Raw genomic sequence first — 14872 nt, 5'->3', positions numbered from 1 at the left:
CCAGTCAGCCCATCACATTCATGCTGGCTGTCAGCAACAGCCCAATCCCATCCTCCATCGTTTTCCCCAGAACCGGGCAAATGTTCTTCTTTTGGGTTAATTACCCAATTCTCTCTTAAAGTCTTCAATTGAATCTGCCTCCACCACATATTGCAGATCTGAACCATAGCTGGCGCTGTAACCCTAGCCAGTGCACACAGCTGGTGCTGTAATCCTAGCCAGTGCACACAGCTGGTGCTGTAATCCTAGTCAGTGCACACAGCTGGCGCTGTAACCCTAGCCAGTGCACACAGCTGGCGCTGTAACCCTAGCCAGTGCACACAGCTGGTGCTGTACTCCATCCAGTGCATACAGCTGGCGCTGTAACCCTAGCCAGTGCACACAGCTGGTGCTGTAATCTTAGCCAGTGCACACAGCTGGTGCTGTAATCTTAGCCAGTGCACACAGCTGGTGCTGTAATCCCAGCCAGTGCACATAGCTGGTGCTGTAATCCTAACCAGTGCACATAGCTGGTGCTGTAACCCCATTCTGACGCGATCAGACTGAATACAAGAGCTCACAATGCTTCAGCCCACCTCTCGAAGATACAGAGTTAATACGTTGGTAATGTCATGAGGAGAGTTCTCAGACATATCGATGAGGTCCCCTCCATTTTCGAAGGACTGGCGTAGTTTAGAGATGCGAATCTTTGAACCATTCACCCGATAGAGCCCCTGAAAAATCAGAAATTAGAATATTGATTGAACTATAACTCTGACATCCAATTCCAATTATTGAAAGAAGAACAAACATCTCACTTGCTCGGGTAAATGCCACAGCACTAAGTGTGGAATTTGATGATAACTCCGGGAGCACTTCAACAAGGAGAGGGAGATTGGGAATAGACTTTTCGGGAGAGGGTAGTTGGGCATATTCCACATAGAGGGGATATGACACACACCATCTACAGAGCCAAGAGACGGCAACAGCAGCTAGGAGGAGGAGGAGGCAGACTACCCCACATGATCAACAGTTGTGGTTCTGTTAATTATCTGCCAGGCTACACTGGCAGTGCCTCCCTGGCTCTCTATCCCCAAGGTACTTGGTTTCCAACACCCTGATCTTGGTTGGGTTGCTCTTACCTGTACATTCAGTGCCCGGCTCTCTATCTCAGCTGTGCATTTTCTGATGATGAAGGGGACTTCGTCAGCTGTCTCTCTTGGAGCCTGCGCAAATTCAACACCAAACAGAGAGACCCTGTTCTGCAGCTTCCGATGACCGCACATAATGGCGACTGACTCAAGGCATTTCCTGTGACACGCCAGGTAGCACTGTGAAGAGTAAATACTCCAATAAGCACAATAACTTGATTACTCAATTAATCAGCACTGGCAAAGCCTCAAAGAATACCATGCAAGGTCACGCAACTTGTAGATGGATCAACATTATAGAAGTTGCTTTCAACAAAGACCTCTAAGGCACTCATCTGGAGAATGCCCATTCCTTTAAATGCTGCATCTCCTCTATTTTTTGTAGAGGATTGGAGCAGGAGTAAGCCATTGAGCCCTTCAAGCCTGCTGCACCATTCAGAATGTTCTTGGCTGATCCCTGGTCTAGCATTCTCCTGATACCGTTTGATCCCTTTAGCCCTAAGAACAATATCTAACACCTTCTTGAAAACATTCATTGTTTTTGGCTGCAACTGCTTTCTGTGGCAGAGAATTCCACAAGTGACTTCACACGCATGTTCCAGGCCCCAATTTTCTTGCAGGCAATGTCAATAGGATGTTTGCGAGTATTTTACCGAACAGGGGAGTGACTCTTCATATGAACATTCTAATTAGGAGCAGGAACAGACTACATAGCTCCTTCAGCCTGCTCCACCATTTGATAAGATTATAGCTGATCTGATTGTACCTCTAACTCCACTGCCTCAGAGATAATGGGAACTGCAGATGCTGGAGAATCCAAGATAATAAAGTATGAAGCTGGATGAACACAGCAGGCCCAGCAGCATCTCAGGAGCACAAAAGGTTTTGTGCTCCTGAGATGCTGCTTGGCCTGCTGTGTTCATCCAGCTTCACACTTTATTATCTATTAACTCCACTGCCTGTTTGGTTCTCCATTCCCATTCAACCCATGACTCCACAGTCTATCAAAAATCTTGATATATTCAAAGACCCAGCCTGTACTGCTGTCTGGGCAAGAGAATTCCACAGACTGAGGTCTAACTGTGAAACAGCATTTTTCCTCATCTCTAACTTAAATGGAACATTCCTAATTTTAACTTGTGTCCCCTGGTTCCAATCTTTCCTCGAAGAGGAAACAGTACTCACTTTCAGTATCCACTCCTACCCCTAATGTGGGATTTTATATGTTTCAGTAAGTTCACCTCTCATTCTCCTACAGTTCAATGGACACAAGTCCTGCTTAGTCTATCCTTTCCTTAGAAGGCAACCCCTTCATTCTCATAACAAGTCACATGAATCTTCTGTGCTTCTAATATAACAATGTACCTTCATTACTAAATCTGCACAGATGTGGTCTCACCCATGTCCTGTAGAGGAGTGGAGTTTAACTACTTCTATATTCCATTCCCCTTGCAACAAACGGCAATATTCCATTCGTAATACCAACCTTCTAACTTCATTTTCTTCTGAAGAACTGAGACTGGCACTTCCACCAAGTCATAGAGTTATACAGTCACAGAGCTGTACAGCATGGAAACAGACCCTTCGGTCCAACTCGACCATGCCGGCCAGATATCCTAAATTGATCGAGTCCCATTTGCCAGAATCCCTCTAAACCCTTGCTATTCATATACCCAACTGGATGCCTTTTAAATGTTGTAATTGTACCCAACTCCACTATTTCCTCTCGCAGCTCACTTCACACACTCACCGCCCTCTGTGTGAACAAGCTGCCCCTCTGATTCCTTTTGAACCTTTCCCTTCTCACCTTACACCAATGCCATCCAGTTTTGGACTCCTCTACCCTGGCGGGGGGGTGGTGGGGGGGGCATGATCTTCTTTATTAACCCTATCCCATGGCCCTCAAGATTTTCTAAACCTCTTCAAGTCTCCAATGCTCCAGGGAAAATTGCCCCAGCTACTTTTTAGCCACTCCCTACAGCTCAAACTGTGGCAACATCCTTATAAATCTTTGCTGAACCCTTTCAAGTTTCAGAATTGAACAGAATGTTCCAAAAGTGGCCTAACCAATGTCCTGTGCAGCTGCAACATGACCCTCCCAACTCCGATACTCAATGCACTGACCAATAAAGGCAAGCATACCAAACGCCTTCTTCACCACTCCTGGGGCTCCACTTTCAAGGAACTATGAACCTGCACTCCAAGGTCTCTTTGTTCAGCAAGACTCCCCAGATCCTTATCATTAATGAAGGGGACCTATGAAGATAAAGAGGGGTTTTGATCTTACAGGGCCTATGTCTTCAGAGTTGAACTACCGTAAGAACATCAGGTAGAAAGTGCCACATACTGCCTCCACTAGGGATGGGTTCAGCACAAAGGCCCGAGTTTTCTCTTGGTAACAGTTCCTTGGTGCTTCTGCCACACTAAGCCCCTCTGCCAACGAGTTGGCAGGTTACTCTACTGGGGCAAAGGTGATTATGCCCCATTCACTTACAAACATTCCAGCTAAGAACCAAGGCCACCAGATGCTGAGTACGAATAGAGCATCTGTAATCTTCTGAGCCAACAGTTAGCACTGGAGCACCATTCAAATGTGGAAAGCTCATAGTTTGTACCACCTTGTACTGCACTAGATAGTGCCTGGATAATAACAGCAATGCCTCAGACACCTCACCTCCTCACACTCGGCTCCATTCACCACAATGAGGCCTTCACACTCGCGGCATTTGTTTGGTGCTCGGAGTTTCCTCAGGCGGTGAGTCTGTGCTGCTTTGGAGAGTGAGATTTTCTTGAAACGCCCTGCCGTTCCTGGAGTTTCATTGATCAAGTCGGTCAAATCTAAAAGAAAGTTTTCAACATAAATTGAGTCTAGATTTGTATTACTGCCCCTGACACCCTCCTTCCCTATTCCTGCCTCTTAGTTCTCCTCTGTGCTGTCATTTTCTCACCTCTTCCCTCTCCATCTGACACTCATTTTCTCTCCCAAACCTACTTGCACTTCCTCTCATTCTCCCCACCTCTCCCTCTTCCTCTCCCCATTTCACCATCATCCCTCCCTCTTGCCCACTTCCTCTCTCACATGGTTCTCTCACTCGCCTTTTCCCTAAATCACCTTTCTCTGCCATCACGGCAGTCACTATTTCCATCCCTTTTTCACTCCCTTTTCCCCACTATTTCACTGTTTTTGTTTTGTTGCTCATCCCCTCTAATTTCCCTTATCGCCTCGTTTTCCTCTCTTTCACCCTTTCTTCCTTCATGTCCATCTGAGCTCTCATCTTCCTTCTGCCTCCTTTGGGGTAAGAGATTGCTGAGTGGCCAAAATGCCCTGGCTGAACAATGTGTACTGCCCTCCCACGGGGTGTGCTGGCAAGTTTCAACAAGATAGCCGAAAAAAGAGCCCAGAAAGTTCAGAGATCTGGATGTACCCTGCCCGGGAAATTGCATGATTCACACCAGCCTTCTTCATGGTGGCTCAGTGGTTAGTACTGCTGCCTCACAGTGCCAGGGAGACGGGTTCGATTCCACCCTTGGGCAACTGCCTGTGGGAAGTTTGCACATTCTCCCCGTGTCTGAGTGGGTTTCCTCCCACAGTCCAAACATGTGCAGGTTGGGGTGGATTTGTCATGCTAAATAGCCCACAGTGTCCAGGCTAGGAGGGTTGGGCACAGGAATTGCAGAGTGACAGGAATGGGGTAGGCGGGCTGTGACTGGGTGGGATGCTGTTTGGAGGGTTGGTGTGCACTCAATGGGCCAAATGGCCTGATTCTGCAATGTATGTTTTCAATGATTCTATGACACCAAACTGCTCATCACCAGATATGCCATTCATTCACCTATATTTAAACATTTTCTTATGAATCTGATGACCAGAAGGAGCCAACTTTTATTCTGCCAAGGTAAGCTGACATTCCATTGAGGTGTTCCTCTCAAATTATACTCAACACCCACCCCAACACCCACCCCCCCACACCACCCACACCACCCACCCCCCCCCCCCCCCCAACCGGGCTTACTTACCACTATCATGCGATCGGCTCAAATCTCTCTCTTCAAATTCATCTGGAGATATTGCAGAAGGCATGGCTCTTGGTAGCTTCCTACCAAAATGAGCTGCAGAGATATTATGTGGGTTTCTATAAATCATGCAGGTATGATCGGAACAGAGCTGGCTCTGACACACACACACACACACAAACAGATAAACTGGTTACCAATTTGATGAGCCTCCCTGCCACTTCCGAAGGCACTAGGCACCTTTTGAAGCCAGCATTTATGATAAGACCAACTCAAGAGGTTGTTGTATACTGTGATACAGGGATAAAATAATTCCCACTTATCCTTCTATGTTGCAGATGTTTTCTGCTGCTCTCCTTGCGATTCAACAACCTCACCACCCCCCCCCCACCCCCCCCACCGAACCATCCCCACACTCCTGACAGGGTTTGAACCCTGCTGACCCCACTCATATTAATAGACCTGCAAAGGAAGATTAGGAGTACCCCGCGACTCTCAAGTCGCAAGGTTAAATTGTGCCCCACTATTGTTTTTATTCTTTCAGTTGGGAGTGTGTGTGGGGCCAACATTTATTGTCTTATTTGCCCTGGAAAAGGTGGGTGAGATGCCTTCTTGATATAGTGCGGTCACTGGGGTGCAGTTCAAGTCAAGATGGCCTGTGGTTTGGAGGTTCCAAACATATGTTACCCTCGTCTTTCAAGGTGGTAGATGTCAATGGTTTGGAGGGTGCTTTCGAAGGAACTTTGGTGTAGTGTACCTTGTAGATGGTACACACCATTGCAACCATGCGTCAGTGGTGAAGGGCTGCATGTTGAAGGAGGTGGACAGAATGCCAATGAAACATTGAGGGGGTCACAGTCGAAGAATAAGGGGGTAAGCCATTCAGGACTGAGATGAAGAAGAATTTCTTCACTCAGAGAGTTGTGAACCTGTGGAATTCTCTCCCACTGGAGTCAGTTCATTAGACATATTCAAGAGGGAGCTGGATGTGGCCCTTGCAGCTAAAGGGACCAAGGGGTATGGAGAGAAAGTGGGAATGGGATACTGAGATTGCATGATCAGCCATGATCATAGTGAATGGTGGTGCAGGCTCGAAGGGCTGAGTGGCCTACTCCTGTTCCTGTTTTCTATGTTTCAATGAAATGACTGTTTCTTCCTTGATAGTGTTGAGCTTCTTGAGTGTTGTTGGGGCTGCACCCATCCAGGCAAGTGGGGAGTATTTCATCACACTCCCGCATTGTGTCTTGTAGATGGTGGGCAGGATTTTGAGTTACAGGAAGTAGATTACTCATTGCAGAGCCCCTTGGGGTGATCATTGTTGTGTTTTTGTGCCTGCCAGTAGGGTCTAGCAATACAACCTCTATCAAATCTCAACTGGAGTCAATGGTGTCTAAATTAATCGCATTAAGGTTATGGTAGCAGAGTTCCTGTTTCATGTAAATGAGAATTTATATAGCATTTCTGCTATATTCTGTGATTTGTGTCATTTTACAAGTTGTTTCAGCTATGAATCTATAGTGCTGCATATGTGCAGCTTCTCCATTCTTGTTACTAAACAAGAAAATGTTCAGGGGAACCCAGCACTAGCCCAAACATTGATTCCAATGGAAACCCATGATACACTTTGGGTATCATTTCATTCAAAGTAGCGATTCCTAAGAATGGGACAATGATTTTAAGCGAGGACAACCTGTATTACAGCCAACCACCACTACTCACACTGACTGAGATTGGATAAATAATTAACACATGATCAATAAAGGCTGAGCTAGCTAGTGACACCCAAATCCTATGAAAAAATAAAAGAGAAGGCACAGTCCTGAAACCTGTCAATAAAGCATGGAGTATGCATTAACCTGAAGAATAATGGCTGGAGCTACTGGAGGCTAATTTTTGACTTCACACAACTCCATAAGTAGGTCCTCCTGTCCTCATTCCAGGATAGCTTTCTGTGATACATACCTGGACTGGACATTGGGGAATCCAAGGAACGTGATTCACTGCTCACCCCAGTGCTTTCTGAATCGCTTAAGGCTGGTTTGGTCCCAACTGCATTTCGAAACACTACACAACAAGAAAAGGAACATTTAAATTCGAAGACTGTTCAGGAAACCCCCAGTGTTCTGCCAAATGGAGATGAACTCATGAGAAGAATATAAGAATGGATATAAGAAGGTCCTTCCTATGACATTAAATTGCATGTATATAGCACTTTGTAGTAAAAGATCCCAAGGTGCTCATGCCCATTTCAGCATCAGTGCTCCCGATTACTCTTCTCACTAATTGCATTAATATCAGAGGTAACATAGAAAGATTTCATCAATTACACAGGATAGGGGAAGTGCATTTGGCCCACTGTGCCTGTGCCAGTTCTTTGGTGGAGCTATCCAATTTGGTCACGGCCCTTACACTCTCCTTAGTCATGCAACATTTTCTCTTGAAGTATCCACCAATTCCCAACTGGAATTTACTGTCGGATCTGCTTCCACCACCCTATCAGACAGCATTGGTCAAACAACAAAAGCCTGCTAGTAGGATCATTTCTCATCGTCCCATTTTGCAAATCATCTTAAATCCAAGTCCTCTGATTACTGACTGGCAGTAGAGACAGTTTCTCCCCACCTGCTTTCACAAAATCCCTCTATTTTGAAGTTAACTTTCATGCTCAAAAAGGGAGCAGATTTTGCTTCTCTAAGTTCTCGGCACAACTTAAATTCTCATCCTTCACTTTTTGTCATATGAAATGGCACTGTAGGATCTATTAAATTGTACTGAAAACTATTAAGTAGGTGGAATAAACTCAGTCATAAATTGTAGGCAGAATTGTAAATATAGACCACTAGAAGAAGAAAGCTGCCTCTCAAACCAAAACTCAAAGTATTCTTCAGAATCCCTCAATTCTACTTTAGTTTACATAAACCACCATTGGCACTGGCTGAATCATCTTATTTTCCCGTAAGCTTTGCATTCTTTTAGCTTTGCCTCATTGGGTAGCAACCTTTGCATGACTGGTTCGTGGTTTGAGTCCCTTTCCTGGACCTGAGCTCAAAATCTACGCCAACATTTCTCTGCAGTACAGAGGCAGTACTATGCAATCACACAGCAAGGCAGTGAACTCTCCAGACCCTCAGGAAAATGCCAAACATCCTGTGCTACTTTACAAAGAGGATCGGGGGAATCCTTTTCACACCCTGGCCAACAAAATTTCTTGCACTGATGCCGTCAGAAAAATGGTCACTGAACCCATTGGTGTTTTTGAGAACCTTGCTGAGCACAAATTTAACTGTTGTGATTGCAAAATGTCACACTGTCAAGTAACATTGTGGCATACTTTCAGAATAGAGCAGCTGTGGTTCAGTGGGTGACACTTATCTCTTGACTTAGAAGGTTGTGGGTCTGAAGATCTGCTCCAGAGACTCAGGCACAAAGTCCAGGCTAGAAGCCACTAACTGGCGTGTTGTACAGTCAGAAGTGCCATGTTTCAAGTGAGATGTTAAAATAACGTCTATCTTCCATCTGAAGTGGATACAGATTATTTCAAAGAAGTGCTGGGGTATTCCCCTCACACCACGCCCCCCCCCCCCCCCCATATCTATCCCTGAACTAGTTTCACAGCAAATCAGGTTAGCTGCCCATTATCACATTACTATTGGTGAGAGTTTGCTGCAAGCTGGAAATTGGCTCTCCCAGCCCATGACATGGGCAGTGAGTGAGAGGATACAGTTGTAGGATATAGACACTACAACGATGCTGTAGATTTCACAGTCAAAGTTTATAATTTGTGGAGGAATTTAATCCTTTCTGGTTGGCTCCTACACAGAGCTTCCTTCTTTACCTCTCGAGAACATATAAGGCTGGGCTTGGAGACAGTAGGAACTGCCGATGTTGGAGTCTGAGCTAACAAGGTGAAGAAGGATTCAGACCCGAAATGTCAGCTTTCCTGCTCCACTGATGCTGCCTGGCCTGCTGTGTTCATCCAGCTCCACACTTTGCTATCTAAGACCGGGCTTCCCCATTTGTCAAAATCACTTTTCACCAACTTACTCAGTTTGTTTTCAAACTCGTCTGACAAGTTCAGCAAGTCGCCAGAAGATGCTGACGATCGACGCAGCAACATGGGACCACTTCTCCTTCCAGTAGGGGACGACCTGCAAGTTAAAATGAACATACAATCTGTCAATGGGCCAAACCCATCCGATCAGTCCCACTGCAGAATCCCATTGAATAAAACATTCCATTCATTCTCTCAGTACTGAATCTCAATGGGCCATCCTCACCTCCTGCTGGGGGTAGCAAACTCCTCAAACACATAGGACTCCATAGGCTGCACCTTCTTATCCAGATTCTGAATAAACTCAAAATATTTCTGGCCAGGCTCATAAGGCTTGATGTTCTCGTGCAGTGAGTGAAAGGCCAGCGGCACTTGTTCGATTTGTTCCTCCTGCATTTGAAACAGGTTCACAGAGACCTGGTGAGAGAAATGTATGAAAAGGTTAGATTTTACTGCTCCAGGGCTGTGTTTATACTAAGTTGAAATCAATTCCTAAGATAGCGCTGTAAGTGACGACTTGTCAGCTTTTCACTGAGTACATGCGACAATAAAGCTGATTCAGTTCAATTCCATAAAGCTAATTCAATGAATGACAGTGAAATTGCACTAAATCGAATTGCATGGGGGGGGACTTACCCACAGATCTGTGTTAAGTAGAGCTACAGGGTAGCTAAGGGGCCCCAGTATATATGAGAAAAACGATTTTATTTTCAATTTGTTCACACCTTACGAAAACCTGACCTCGCACAGTCGAAAACATTTAAAAATACCAGGAGTTAGCTCTGGAAACACTGAGTAATTTTTCTCCGCTTAGCATGTGGTCTTTGCATGAGTGTGACATCATTCCTTTGGTGCTGCCATATCAAATCCCAGGGCACCTCCATGTCTTTTGTAGCTTCAGCAAGTTAGCATCCTCTTGCCTCTTGGGAGTCATTGACTCTCCTCAGGACTCCTGGGTCCAAAAATATGCCGTATCTACAACTGCCTCATCCATTCAGTTCCTCGGTGTCCACATCGTCTCTGCCATAACTTCCATTCCACTGTCTCACAGGCAAGAAGAAACTGCCTCTTCATAGCATCATGGAAAATAGGAACAGGAGTAGGCCATTCAGCCCTTTGAGCCTGCCTCACCATTCAATACGATCATGGCTGATCATCCAACACAGGACCCTGTTCACGCTTTCTCCACATACCCTTTGATCCTGTTAGCCCTGAGAACTCTCTAACTCCTTGAAAACAGTCAATGTTACGGCCTCAACCACTTTCTGCAGTAGAAAATTCCATAGTCTCACCACTCTCTGGGTGAAAGAATTTCCCCTCATCGCAGTACTAAGTAGTTTATACTATATCATTAGTCTGTGACCTCTGGTTCTGGACTCCTTGGTCACTGGCAACACTCTTGCTGTGTTTACCTTGTCTAGTACTGTTAGAAATTATTGGTTCTGTACGATTCCCCCTCATTCTTCAAAACTCCAGTGAATATGGTCAGAACTGTTTCAGTTTCTCTTCAGATGTCAGTCTTGCTATGCCAAGAATCAGTCTGGTAAACTTTTGTTTTATCTGTCTCCATAACCAGAACATCCTTACTCATATAGTGGCTTGGCCTCACCCTGTTCCCTTTGTTCCCAATGGCTTACTGAGTTACAGTAACACTAGAGGTTGTGCTGCAATACACAGACGGCAGTGTTCGAAGGGCAGAGGGTTTCATTCTATATCTAACGCAAATCCTACTTGAGAAGGTAGAAAGACATACACAGAAGTGGAAGTAACCATATAGCTCCTCAAGCCATTCTACCACACAACATGATCGCAGCTGACTTTTTACATCAATTACCTTATCCATTTATGCCTTGGTTTCTTTAATGTCTAAAAATCTATCAATCTCAGTCTCGAATATCTGCAACAGCTGATCATTTGCTGCCCTGTACAGCAGTCATTTCCAAAGGTTTGCAACTATTTGAGTGAATACACTTCTCCCTCACTGAACTAAAAAAAATGAAAGAACTGCGGAAGTTGTGAATCAGGAAATAAAACAGGAATTGCTGGAAAAGCTCAGCAGGTCTGGCAGCATCTGTGAAGGAAAAAACAGAGTTAACATTGCGGGTCCTTCTGAGGAAGGGTCACTGGACCCGAAACGTTAACTCTGTTTTTTCCTTCACAGATGCTGCCAGACCTGCTGAGCTTTTCCAGCAATTCCTGTTTTCTCTCCTTCACTGAAGTCCTTTTTATATGGCTTCTTATGCTTGACACTCTAGCTCTCAGTTTTCGACTCTCCTGCCAGGGGTGAAAGGAGCTCCTTAGTATTTACTCTGTCAAAGAATTGCATCAGTTTTAATAAGAACACCTCTCCTGCTTCTAATCTCAGGAGAATGTAGGCCCATTTCTACTCTGCCCTCTGAGCTCACCCTATCATCCCAGGAAATGATCCAGCTAACATTGATTGCAACCCTTCTAAACCAAATATATCCTTCCCTAGAATATGGAGGCTAAGGGTGGAATTTAATGTTGGTGATGAGGGTCTCGCCCGTGGTTTAGAGAACTGATGGGAGCCCCACATCACCTTCTGTGGGGAAGACCCACCAGCATTATGGTGATATCCTGTGCAATAGTCAGCAAGCAAGAAAACACAACCTCTCCAGACACTGGGGCTTTTTGTAAGCACTTTGTCAGAGGAGGACTGGGGAGCAGTCAGTGTGAATAGTGAAGGGAAGGCTGAATACCTCAATTCTGCTCCTATATTTCATGGTCTTACGGTCCAGGATGGAGGGTTAGAGAATGATAGAAGAGGAGCATCTGGGACAGACAGAATTAGAGAGATCCTTAGAAGGGTCAAAAGTGGGACAATGAAAGTGAAAATAATGGGGAAAAATGAGAGGATAACACAGAGCACTAAGGGTAAGAATGATGAAGTAGACCGCAGATACAGAGAGGGGAAAAATAAAGAACAGCATGAGCTGAATACTTCACCTCTTTCAGTATGAGGTCACCCTGGTCGATGAGCTTCCGAAGCTGTGTAATAATCCTCACTCTCAGTGTGTCCAGTTCCTTGTGCTTGATGTTGGCCTCGTAAACACAGTTTCTATAATGAAGCTCGGCTTCTTGAACCTGGAGATAGAGGATAAACACAGTGAACCTAGAAATCGTTAGAAGTGCAGGTTCTGGAGTGAGACATAACACGGTGTGGAGCTGGAGGAACACAGCAGGCCAGGCAGCATCAGAGGAGCAGGAAGTTTTGGGTCAGGAGAAGGGTCCCAACCCGAAACGTCAACTCCCTGCTCCTCTGATGCTGCCTGGCCTGCTGTGTTCCTCCAGCTCCACACCGTGTATATAACACAGTGAACTTAGCCCTTTCTGCACAGAAAGTATTTCAGAGGAACAGGTCTGCAGGGACATGGAAAACAGTGCAACATGGGAGCAGGAATAGGCCATTCAGCCATTCAAACCTGCACAGTTATCCTAGATCATGACTGATCATCTACCTCAATGTCATTTTTCTCCTGTTATCCCCATATGCCTTGATTTCTTTAGGAATCTATGAATATCTGTCTTGAAGCAACTGAAGGACTGAGCTTCCGCAGCTTTCTGGAACATAAACTTTCTGAAGATTCAGTCCCCTCCCAGTGAAGAAATTCTGCCGAGGCTCTGTCCAAAATGGCCTGTCCCTTGGTTCCTGGTTCCAGACCCACCTGCTAGCCAGGGGTAGTATCCCAGTGATTTGTTAATTTTGAATCCCATTAATTTGTCCAATAATACTTTTTCACTAATTTCTTTCAATTGCTCATTCTCACCAGTTCTTTGGATCTCTCTTATTTCTGGGAGATTTCTTGCATCTTCCTGGGTCAAGTCATTTTTTTAGCATCATTGCCCTTTCCCTATTCCCGTGATAAATTTGCTTGTCTTTGCTTATAATGTATCGACATTTATCTTTGCTAATCTTTTACTTTCTACATACCAACAGAAGTTTTTACACTTTGTATGATGTAGCTTCTTTGTAGATTCATAGAATCCCTAGAGTATGGAAGCAGTCCATTCGGCCCATCGAGTCCACAAGAGCATCCCACCCAGACCCACCCTCCCTTCCTTATCCTTGTAACCCTGCATTTCCCGTGGCTCAACCACCCAGCTTGGACATCCCTGAACACTATGGGCAATTTAGCATAGCCAATTCACCGTAACCTACAGATACTGGAAGGAAACCGGAGCACCCAGAGGAAACCCACACAGTCACAGGGAGAATGTGCAAACTCCAAACAGACAGTTGCTTGAGGATGGGATCGAACTGGGTCCCTGGCACTGTGAGGCAGCAGTGCTAACCACTGAGCTACTGTGCTGACGCAGACTATGAACACACATCAATTTCAGCTGGACTGAATGTCACACAGATCCCCTCTCCTGTCTAAGGTCAGAGTACGTAGCAGTATGTCCTGGGAAAACCAACCTCATTCCCTGGGACTCCAGGGCTCAGTAACCTGGGCAGATAAATCAGACCAGAGCTATCTCACTGTTTAAGAACACCCTGAGTGGAGGAGACAGAACAGGTAGGGTGTCCCAGAGGGCAGGAATGTCCATTTGGCAGTTGACCAGGAGGTTTTGACGTTCTTTTAGCCTGTTCTGATGATAGTGGTTCTGTGGGGTGAATTAGCAAACTGACCATAGCACCCTGGTACACAAAGACATTTAAACAGGAGGAGCAACAGGGAAGTTGGAGGATTTGAATACAGGAGCAGGGATGTCTTGCTGCAATTGTACAGGATCTCAGTGAGACCACACCTGGAGTTGTGTGCAGTTGCGGTCTCCTTATCTAAAGAAGGATGTTACGGCTATGGAAGGAGTTCAAACCAACGTTCACCAGGCTGATCCCAGGATAGCAGGGCTGATGTACAAAGAGAGACTGGAACAGTTAGGATTACATTCACTGGAGTTTAGAACAATGAGGGGATGTCACAGAAACCTACAAAATTCTAACAGGATCAGACATGGCGACTCTTGGACAGGCACATGGAGGATAGTGAAATGTAGGGTATGCAGGGTAGATTGATCTTAGAAGGATAATAGATTGGCACAACATCGTGGGCCGAAGGACCTGTACTGTGCTGCACTGGTTCATGTTCTATATAAACACAGGAAGGGTGTTTCCATTTATCGGGATGTCTAGAACCAGGGGCCACTGTTTAAAAATACGGTGTGGGCTGTTCAAGACTGAGGAGAAATTTCACCCCAAACCTGTGGAATTCTCCTCCACATAAAGCAGTCAAGGATTAAAGATTTATTGTTTTCAAGGAGTTAGATACAGTTCTTACAGCAAAAGAGATCAGAGAATGAGGAAAAGGCGGGGACATGTAACTGAGTTGGGTGATCAGTTGAATCGCAGAACAAGTGTGAAGGGCCGAATAGCCTATGCCTGCTCCTATTTTCTATGTTTATCTGAAAGTTGTAGTGGTCGATGATACTATACTGAGGGGAATTGACACTATCCTCTGCAGCAAAGAATGAAGAGTATGAAGGCAGTGTTTCCTGCCCAATTCCTCAGTTCAGACATCTGCTCAGTGCTGGAAAAGGAATTTGCAGTTGGAGGACTTGGATTCAGTGGTCATGATCCATATTGATCCTAGTAACATAGGTAGAACTAGGAAAGAGGTAGTGCCTCGAGAGTTTGAAGAGCTGGGCAATAAATTAG

At 45.3% G+C, this 14872-nt stretch overlaps 1 protein-coding gene across 5 annotated transcripts in view; it reads right to left on the bottom strand.

Moving 5' to 3' along the window:
• The window catches only part of gmip (GEM interacting protein), a 103535-nt gene that overhangs the window by 10131 nt on the left and 78532 nt on the right, over nucleotides 1–14872 (bottom strand). For all 5 annotated transcript variants that reach the window (XM_059639968.1, XM_059639969.1, XM_059639970.1 and 2 more), the window contains 8 exons: nucleotides 12163–12300; nucleotides 9422–9612; nucleotides 9189–9292; nucleotides 7107–7208; nucleotides 5148–5240; nucleotides 3805–3968; nucleotides 1122–1310; nucleotides 576–713 (listed from right to left, as the gene is read on the bottom strand). In XM_059639968.1, coding sequence (XP_059495951.1) covers nucleotides 576–713; nucleotides 1122–1310; nucleotides 3805–3968; nucleotides 5148–5240; nucleotides 7107–7208; nucleotides 9189–9292; nucleotides 9422–9612; nucleotides 12163–12300 — 1119 coding nt within the window. The remainder of the gene's footprint in view (nucleotides 1–575; nucleotides 714–1121; nucleotides 1311–3804; nucleotides 3969–5147; nucleotides 5241–7106; nucleotides 7209–9188; nucleotides 9293–9421; nucleotides 9613–12162; nucleotides 12301–14872) is intronic.

Source organism: Stegostoma tigrinum, chromosome 35 (genome assembly GCF_030684315.1).
Source record: "Stegostoma tigrinum isolate sSteTig4 chromosome 35, sSteTig4.hap1, whole genome shotgun sequence".
Taxonomy (NCBI): domain Eukaryota; kingdom Metazoa; phylum Chordata; class Chondrichthyes; order Orectolobiformes; family Stegostomatidae; genus Stegostoma; species Stegostoma tigrinum.
The sequence above is the reverse complement of the archived record's forward strand: the minus strand, read 5'-3'. Positions and strand labels throughout refer to the sequence as shown.